At 44.8% G+C, this 9,619-nt stretch overlaps 1 protein-coding gene across 1 annotated transcript; it reads right to left on the bottom strand.

The window, feature by feature from the left end:
* Positions 1-4,793: 4,793 nt before the first annotated feature.
* On the bottom strand, positions 4,794-8,800 carry LOC129354451 (DNA repair protein RAD51 homolog 3-like). The gene is given in 8 exon segments (XM_055023911.1): positions 4,794-5,224; positions 5,227-5,578; positions 5,713-5,847; positions 5,849-5,930; positions 7,652-7,807; positions 7,809-7,872; positions 8,684-8,752; positions 8,755-8,800. Coding segments are annotated over 8 exon segments (1,050 nt in total). The 3' UTR covers positions 4,794-5,078.
* Positions 8,801-9,619: the final 819 nt, after the last annotated feature.

The raw sequence follows: 9,619 nt of genomic DNA, 5'->3' as shown, positions 1-9,619 counted from the left end.
ACCCCAGTGTGTTCTTACTTCGCTGTGTGTTAAGTTTTGCTGAATGACTTTGTTTGTATTATATCTAGCAAATGAATGAATGTTTGTACTTTAACCCACAAAATAAACTTGTATATATATAAAAAGTTATAATAATGTATATTTAAATAATTAATAACAACATAACCTATGGGCTGCTGTTTTCTAGGGGCGCTATAGAGAAATTAGGCCACGCCCTACAAATATTGTGATGGATTCCAGTCGGGGAGCGGATAAATATTCATCCTTGTGAGTTTGCAGCAGCTGAGCCCGAAAATGTGGTATTGAGAGCCAAACGTATGGTGATGGCGTTACAGGTAACTTCGCCACGCCGCCATGCCCACCTGCTCTATCGTAGCTGGTCGGGGTTGGAATCCTCAATACACCAACATGTCTTCGGTGTCTGGGCACAGTTTCATGTTGATGAGGTCAAAGGGGTCAGATAGCGAACATTCACAGTAAAACATTACACTTCCTGTTCTCAGGGGGCGTGGCCTAAGTGATGTCATCATTCGACCATAGGGTATTGTAGGAGACCCGATGATGATCAATCACTCAAACTTTGGTGCCTCTGTGAGTTTCTGTGTAGGAGATATAGCAGTTTATTTTTTTGCGGCGAGTAGGTGAACTTTGACCCTGCTAACCCCCCTTCAGCATACTCAAAAACTCACCGTTTAGATAACTTTAGATGAGACATGCCTTATGAACAGACTGACCGAGTTTGAAGCCGATCAATCAAAATCCCTAGGAGGAGATAGATCAAATATGAAGGCTGTAAACGGCAAAAATGGAGTAAAAAACCGAACTTGAATCCAAAATGGCCGACTTCCTGTGGGGTTTAGACCATGGCTCCAAGAGACTTTTTTGTATGTCCTGACAAGGTACACATGTGTACAAAGTTTCGTATTTGTAGGTTAAAGCATGGCTTGGGGCTGATCATTTAAAGTTTTCTAGGGGGCGCTATAGAGAAATTAGGCTACGACCAACAAATATTGTGATGGATTCCTGTCGGGGAGTGGATGAAGATCCATCCTTGTGAGTTTGCAGCAGCTGGGCCTGAAAATGTGGAATTTAGAGCCAAACGTATGGCGATGGCGTTACAGGTCACTTCGCCACGCCACCACGCCCACCTGCTCCATCGTAGCTGGTCGGGGGTGGAATCCTCAATACACTAACATGTTTTCTGTGTCTGGGCACAGTTTCAGGTTGATGAGGTCAAAGGGGTCAGATAGTGAACATTCACAGTAAAACATTACACTTCCTGTTCTCAGGGGGCGTGGCCTAAGTGATGTCATCATTCGACCATAGGGTATTGTAGTAGACCCGATGATGATCAACAACAGTAATTTTGGTGCCTGTGTGAGTTTCTGTGTAGGAGATATAACAGTTTATTTTTTTACGGCGAGTAGGTGAACTTTGACCCTGCTAACCCCCTTCAGCATACTCAAAAACTCACCGTTTAGATAACTTTAGATGGGACATGCCTTATGACAGACTGACCGAGTTTGAAGCCGATCATCAAAATCCCTAGGAGGAGATAGATCAAATATGAAGGCTGTAAACGGCAAAAATGGGCTCAAAATCCGAACTTCTATCCAAAATGGCCGACTTCCTGTGATACTTGCACTATGACATTAATTGTAAATTTGAGCGTCTTGGGGAGCTCTACAAGTGTACCAAATTTCATGTCTCTAGGATAAAGTAAGTGAATAGCAAAGGGTCCTTTGAAAATTTCAAGGTGGCGCTCTTGAGCCGTTTCTTGTGCGATTTTTGCAATGACCTTAAAATACAAAATTTTTAAACTCCCTTTATGCGTCCGCCCAAGTTTGGTGAGTTTTTGAATAGGATAAAGCCCTCAAAAAGCCAATTCATTTGGGTGGAAGAATAATAAGAATTAAAGCTGCAAGCAGCCGAACGGCCCTCGCAGCCAAGCGCCGCTCCGCCTATTGCCACCGCGGGGTACTAGCAACCGTCGCCTCACGCCAGCCACCACAGAAGCTCTCACGCAGTTTCAGCTCCTGCGCCCGCACCGCGGAAGCTGTTGCTCAGTTTCCATCAACGCTGGCCACGTGCTAACACAGAAGTTGTTGCGCAGTTTCCACGCCCGTCCACCAGGCGGTACGCACTGATGCGTTTGGAGGCGCTCCTTGACGATGCAAAAAATGTGGTGCAGATTCATTGGTTTAGCGAGGAAATATAGCTGGCGGATTAATGTAGGACGCGCAGTGGAGCCAAAATATATTTCAATGCTGTTGTTCTCTTTAGAGGTCAACAAAGGTCATACGTATCCAATTTGGCGTCAGTCGGAAGATCCACGTGTAATTTACAGCCGATCATATGCACATGGCGAAGTACTACAGTTCGTCATTTTTCATCATTTTCAGCTGTGTTTCTAAAGCACTCTATTTCATTGTTGGAGTAATTCTTACTGAATTACTGAAATGGTTTGTAAGAAGTAAGAAAAACTACATTTACTGCATGATTTAATTCAACAAAAATTATCTGAGACATTTCTATCCTTTAGAAATTTCATGGCAACGCTCTCACAAAGTTTTCGCGCCCATCCGCCCATGGATCTGTCATTGGTGGAGGAACACTGACACCTACTGGCGAAATACTGATATTGTTCTTCATCCTGTTTATCTGCTGTTTCATTTGTGGAGCAATACTGACCCCAAGTGGCGAATTACTGACATGGTTTATAAACACCAAAATAGGATCAAAATCTGAACTTCAATCTAAAATGGCCGACTTCCTCTGGGGTTTAGACCATGGCTCCAGAGACTTTTTGTACGTCCTGACAAGGTACACATGTGTACAAAGTTTCGTATTTGTAGGTTAAAGCATGGCTTGGGGCTGATCATTTAAAGTTTTCTAGGGGGCGCTATAGAGAAATTAGGCTACGCCCACCAAATATTGTGATGGATTCCTGTTGGGGAGTGGATGAGGGTCCATCCTTATGAGTTTGCAGCAGCTGGGCCCGAAAATGTGGAATTGAGAGCCAAACGTATGGCGATGGCGTTACAGGTGACTTCGCCACGCCACCACGCCCACCTGCTGCATTGAAGCTGGTCGGGTTAGAATCCTCAATACACCAACATGTTCTCTGTGTCTGGCACAGTTTCATGTTGATGAGGTCAAAGGGGTCAGATAGCGACAGTTCACAGTAAAACATTACACTTCCTGTTCTCAGGGGGCGTGGCCTAAGTGATGTCATCATTCGACCATAGGGTATTGTAGAAGACCCGATGATGATCAATCACAGAAACTTTGATGCTTCTGTGAGTTTCTGTGTAAGAGATATAGCCAGTTTATTTTTTTATGGCGAGTAGGTGAACTTTGACCCCTGCTAACCCCCCTTCAGCATACTCAAAAAACTCACCGTTTAGATAACTTTAGATGGACATGCCTTATGAACAGACTGACCGAGTTTGAAGTCGATCAATCGAAATCCCTAGGAGGAGATAGATCAAATACAAAGGCTGTAAATGGCAAAAATCGGCAAAAATGGGGTCAAAATGGGAACTTCAATCAAAAATGCTGACTTCCTGTGATACTTTGCACTATGACATTAATTGTAAATTTTGAGCGTCTTGGGGAGTTCTACAAGTGTACCAAATTTCATGTGTCTACGATAAAGTAAGTGAATAGCAGAGGGTAAAAAAGTGTGTTTTTCCAATTTCTAGGTGGCGCCGTAGAGACATTTCTGTTGCAATTTTTGCTACGACTTTAAAATACGTAAATTTTAAACAGGCTTAAGGCCTCCGCCAAGTTTGGTGAGTTTTTGAATATGATAAAGCCCCAAAAAGCCAATTCATTTGGGTGGAAGAATAATAATAATAATAAACAATAGGAAAACAATAGGCCTTCGCAGCGCTTAGCTGCTCGGGCCTAATAAGAAACAGTAGGAAAACAATAGGCCTTCGCAGCGCTTAGCTGCTCGGGCCTAATAATAAACAATAGGAAAACAATAGGCCTTCGCAGCGCTTAGCTGCTCGGGCCTAATAAACAATAGGAAACAATAGCCTTCGCAGCGCTTAGCTGCTCGGCCTAATAAACAATAGGAAAACAATAGGCCTTCGCAGCGCTTAGCTGCTCGGGCCTAATAAGAAACAGTAGGAAAACAATAGGCCTCGCAGCGCTTAGCTGCTCGGGCCTAATAATAAACAATAGGAAAACATAGGCCTTCGCAGCGCTTAGCTGCTCGGGCCTAATAACAATAGGAAAACATGGCCTTCGCAGCGCTTAGCTGCTCGGGCCTAATAATAAGAAACAGTACAGAAACAATAGGCCTTCGCAGCGCTTAGCTGCTCGGGCCTAATAATAAGAAACAGTACAGAAACAATAGGCCTTCGCAGCGCTTAGCTGCTCGGGCCTAAATATTTCTCTTTATTAATAAGTATATTTTTAATTTCATTGTAAGCAGAATCAGATCCTCCCAAAAGCAGAATTTATTTTCCCAGATTTTTATTTATTTGTTGAACATGAAGTTACTCAAATCATGTTTTTATTGCTGAAAACACGATTAAATACTCAACATGTTCACCGATTTACTATTTTTGCCTTCTGTAAGGTGAGAGTCTCAAATCAAAAGTGTCATTACTATTATGAAAACAGAAAATCATTTTTCTTCCTTTAATAAAGCAAATATACATTCCCTTAACAAAGACTTTTCACTTTATAAAAAAGACAATAAGAATCTGCGTCCAGTGAGTTAAACCAGGAGATCTGTAGAAAATCGTGGATTTATTCTTCAACCAAAACATCCAGAGAAACTCAGTTTCCAAGGTGACAGACAGGTGATGGAGGCCAGGAGGAGCAGCTGGACACACCTGGACGCCTGCAGCTCCAGGATCTGGTTAAAGTTTCTTTGTCTGGATTTGCTGCAGCCTCACCTGAGTGACATCACGCTGGGGGCGGGGCTTAACTAGAGCAGCGCAGGTAAAAGCAGCAAACACACCTGCACAGGAGCACCTGTGAGTTCCTCTCAGCCAATGAGAAGCCAGCAGAGAGCAGAAGTGCAGACTGAACTTCAGGCTCTCATCTCCGATTGGCTTTAATCATGTTACAGTGTTTTTCCTGCTGGAAGCCGATTGGTCGGTCTGAGTTCGAGGCCTTTTGCTCTGCGGCTGTTCTGATTGGTCCGCGTCCCTGAAGCCCTGGCAGGTGATCTGGTATTGGACGCTGGAGTCCATGTGACCCGGGATTTGACGATGGAGGCCATGCGCCGTGACTCCTCCCACCGGAGGAGGAGCCTGACGGAGGGGGCGTGGCCCCAGATGTCGCCGAGCGCCGGCGCCGGCCGCGCCCGGCCGCCGCGCAGCCTCGTGGTGGTGTGGTTGGTGGTCACCACGGCGATGTTGTGGCCCGTCGCCGCGGCGATAAGCCGCAGGCCGACGCCCTGGAGGAGGCGTGTCCTCCGGGACAGATCGTCATGGAGACGCAAGAACGGGAACGCCACGCTGTCCACGACGAGGAGGCGGAGCCTCGGCCGGTCCGACAGGAAGTCGGGCAGCAGACGCAGCTCGGCCAGCAGCTCCACGTAGTCACGGCAACGCACCTGAGAACACAGCCAATCAGAGCCCTGCTGCCGCAGGGTTACCACGGCAACAGCATCTCCCGAAGGCGGAGGCCGATTACAGGAACCGGGTCCATCAGAACCAGAACCAGAACCAGCAGAACCAGGAAACCCACCAGGAAGACGTTTGACAGGATGGTCTCCACGGTGAAGGTCGCCATGGCAACACGCTGCTCCTCATCCTCAGCCAGCAGCGAGAAGCGGCGCACGGCGGCGCCGGCCAGGTCCACCAGCCTCTGGACCCGGAACCCCGCCCTCCGTGTCCACGAACAGAACCTGACCCCCGAGACCGCCGAACACCGCCGGCACCTGGACGTCCACGGCCAGCTGCAGGCTGGGCAGAACCAGAACCAGAACCAGAACCAGAACCAGTCAGAACCAGAACCAGGACCGGTCAGAACCAGAACCAGAACCAGTCAGAACCAGAACCAGGACCGGTCAGAACCAGAACCAGAACCAGTCAGAACCAGAACCAGAACCGGTCAGAACCAGAACCAGAACCAGGACCAGTCAGAACCAGGACCGGTCAGAACCAGAACCAGAACCAGTCAGAACCAGAACCAGAACCAGGACCGGTCAGAACCAGAACCAGAACCAGGACCGGTCAGAACCAGAACCAGAACCGGTCAGAACCAGAACCAGAACCAGGACCGGTCAGAACCAGAACCAGAACCAGGACCGGTCAGAACCAGAACCAGGACGGTCAGAACCAGAACCAGAACCAGGACCGGTCAGAACCAGAACCAGAACCGGTCAGAACCAGAACCAGAACCAGGACCGGTCAGAACCAGAACCAGAACCGGTCAGAACCAGAACCAGGACCGGTCAGAACCAGAACCAGAACCAGTCAGAACCAGAACCAGAACCAGGACCGGTCAGAACCAGAACCAGAACCAGAACCAGTCAGAACCAGAACCAGAACCGGTCAGAACCAGAACCAGAACCGGTCAGAACCAGAACCAGGACCGGTCAGAACCAGAACCAGAACCAGTCAGAACCAGAACCAGAACCAGGACCGGTCAGAACCAGAACCAGAACCAGGACCGGTCAGAACCAGAACCAGAACCGGTCAGAACCAGAACCAGAACCAGGACCGGTCAGAACCAGAACCAGAACCAGGACCGGTCAGAACCAGAACCAGGACCGGTCAGAACCAGAACCAGAACCAGAACCAGGACGGTCAGAACCAGAACCAGGACCGGTCAGAACCAGAACCAGCAGCTTAAACTGGTCTAAGGTTTCTTTCCGAACCGGTTCCAGATTTGAAATGAACCCGTTTCTTCAGAGGAACCCGGTTCTGGGTCCAGTTTGTGGTGATGTTTCATACAGCAGCAGCGCCCCCCACAGGGCAGGAAGTGGTCATGCACAGAGGCCTCCAGACAGGATGTGCCCACGTTGGATCTGACCTCATGCCGCCATCACCTGCTGAGGCTCACAGGATGAACCCGATGGCTTCTGATTGGCTGCTTATCAGCCAATCACAGCTTGGGACACGGGACCAAAACATGGCGTCTTTAGGGACGAGTTGGGTGCAGAAATATTCAAATTAAATATTTCATCAAACTCTTCATTGACCTCTACCACCTATTGACCCCAATGACCCAATTAGTGACCTCAGCTGGCTCATTAATGACCTTAGCGACCCTAAGGTCATCAACTAATATATATACAATCTATTCTTCATATTCCTGTATATTCTGAATAATCTGTGTAATTTGTATAATATGTACATAGCTGTACAAAACATTTTATTTATCGCACATCAATATTATTCTCTGTTTATATCTTTGTACAACTGTTAATAATATTTATATCCTGTATAGCATTTCTGGATAGATGCAAACGACATTTCGTTGCTCAGTACATGTGACAATGCAACGACAATAAAGTTGAATCTATTCTATTCCAGTAGTGACCTTGGTGACCTCAGCCTGTGGGTGATTGTTGCCAGGCTGTTACTTCCAGCCATGTTCAGAACCGGAGACACGCTCCGGGTCATGAGGGAAACGCCTGTCATGACCCGCAGTGTGCGCCACCAGGTGTGTGTTTTCTGACCACAGCTGTGTTTTCCCAACTCCTGGAGCTCCGCAGATCTCCGTCACTTTCCCGACAGGAACTCCTCCCCCGAGCGCCTCGTCCAGCCGGGAGCAGAACGTCACGATGCTCCTGAACTCCTCCTCCCTCTGCAGGAGCTCCAGCGCCGTCACGGGGCACCGCCCGCCCCGCGCTGGCAGCCTGCAGCGCCTCCAGCGCCTCCTGCTGGGACACTCCAGCCTCTGCACACATGACAAATCAGAGCAACATTTTACATTTCTGTAGTTAGAAAAAGCAGTGTGATGTCATTAAATAGCTTTAAATTACTTATTGAAAATAAATAGTAAGATGAAAATCTTATTTAAAAATTTAACTTTAGAGTAAAAACACATCTTTAATGTTCAATTTACATAATTAATTAAAATGCTCCTTTTTCTATAAAATTTTAATAATAAAAATATGAAACTATGAAACAGAACCAGAACCTCCAGTAATTAATCACAGTTTACTGTTTTTTATGCTTGATTATTATAAGAAGGATTTGTGGAAGGCAAGAAGGTGAAAAATGTCCATAATGATGATCAAAACATCAACAATAAACGTCTTTTTTTAATTATATTTTGCATAATTTTTTTGGAGTTAGGCATAAAAAAGTAAAAACATAAAAATAATATTTGACAGTAATAATTGATTGATCACATTTGATCCATTTTCTGATGGTGAATCCAATCACTGATCATTTCAGGTTTAATGATGAAGAAAAAAAAATCGTCTTTATCCATAAACTGGACCAATCACAGAACCAGAACCAGATATCAGTTATCAGAACCTGATATCTATAAACAGAAAAATATTTTCATTGAAAAATTATTGTAATTTTCTATAAAATATTTTCCAGAATTTCTGTCCCAGAACAAATTTAACCGAAACTTTATTTAGTTTCTACTTTAACAAAACCTAATTATGGATGAAAAGCAGTTTTAGCCTCAGTATGAAAAACGAGATGCCTCAAAGCATTATGACGTCATGAGATGACGCGATGGGCCGCTCTACCTGCGCTCAGGTGTTCCGGGTTCAGGTCCTGCAGGTCTGTGGTGAACTGGAAACCAGCTCTCACCAGTTCCCCTTCAAACTGGAGCCCAAACCCAAACTGGAGACGGGCCTCCTCATCCTCACCGCGTTCACAGCAGCCCGCTTCCTCCCTGCACTTCCGCTTCCAGTTTTCAAAATAAAAGCCGCAGGAGTTCCGCTTTGCTGCTGAGTTCCGGGGTTTTGATTTTAAATCTGTTTAATTTCTAAAATATTTGGTTTGACATCTAACAAGGATAACAATTATAAATTGTAATTTTTGTGAAACATTTAAATTACTACAAAATTATCATGGATTAGATATTTTCTCTCATCTTTAAAAATTGAGACTTTTCTAAAGTGTCCGTTTGACTTTGAGCTGCTTCCCTCCACCAATAGAAAGAACTGCGCAGTTATCACAATAAAACTCAAATCAACAAAAGTGTGGAAACAAAGACAAAAACATTTATCTTTTATCCAGGTTACTCTGTTATCCAATCTTTTTTGAACCAAATCCTAGAAAGTGAAAAAAATATATGAATGAATTATATGAATAAAAAATAAAATATCAATATAGAAGAAACATGTGAAACTAAATGTAAACCTCATAAAACCAATATTGGCAGTAATGTATGTATTTTAGAACAGGATGAAGAACTTTCAGTTTAAATGTGTATTACTCACAGACGTAAAAAGCATTAAAAACAGTAAAACTATTCCTAAAAATCATTTTTCAACAGTAAATGTATCATCTCTGTATTAAACTGACGAGTTTAATTAATGTGCAGTTTTCCTGAATTCACATATTTTAAATATTACATATAAAACCACAACAATAAGAATTACTACAGAAAGGAAATTAAGTATTAAAATTATTTACTAAGCTTAATTTATTTTGAAAACACAACAGGAATCTACGTT

Source organism: Poeciliopsis prolifica, unplaced genomic scaffold (assembly GCF_027474105.1).
Source record: "Poeciliopsis prolifica strain line A6 unplaced genomic scaffold, Auburn_PproV2 SCAFFOLD110, whole genome shotgun sequence".
Lineage (NCBI taxonomy): Eukaryota > Metazoa > Chordata > Actinopteri > Cyprinodontiformes > Poeciliidae > Poeciliopsis > Poeciliopsis prolifica.
This window is presented reverse-complemented; position numbering and strand designations above follow the sequence as displayed.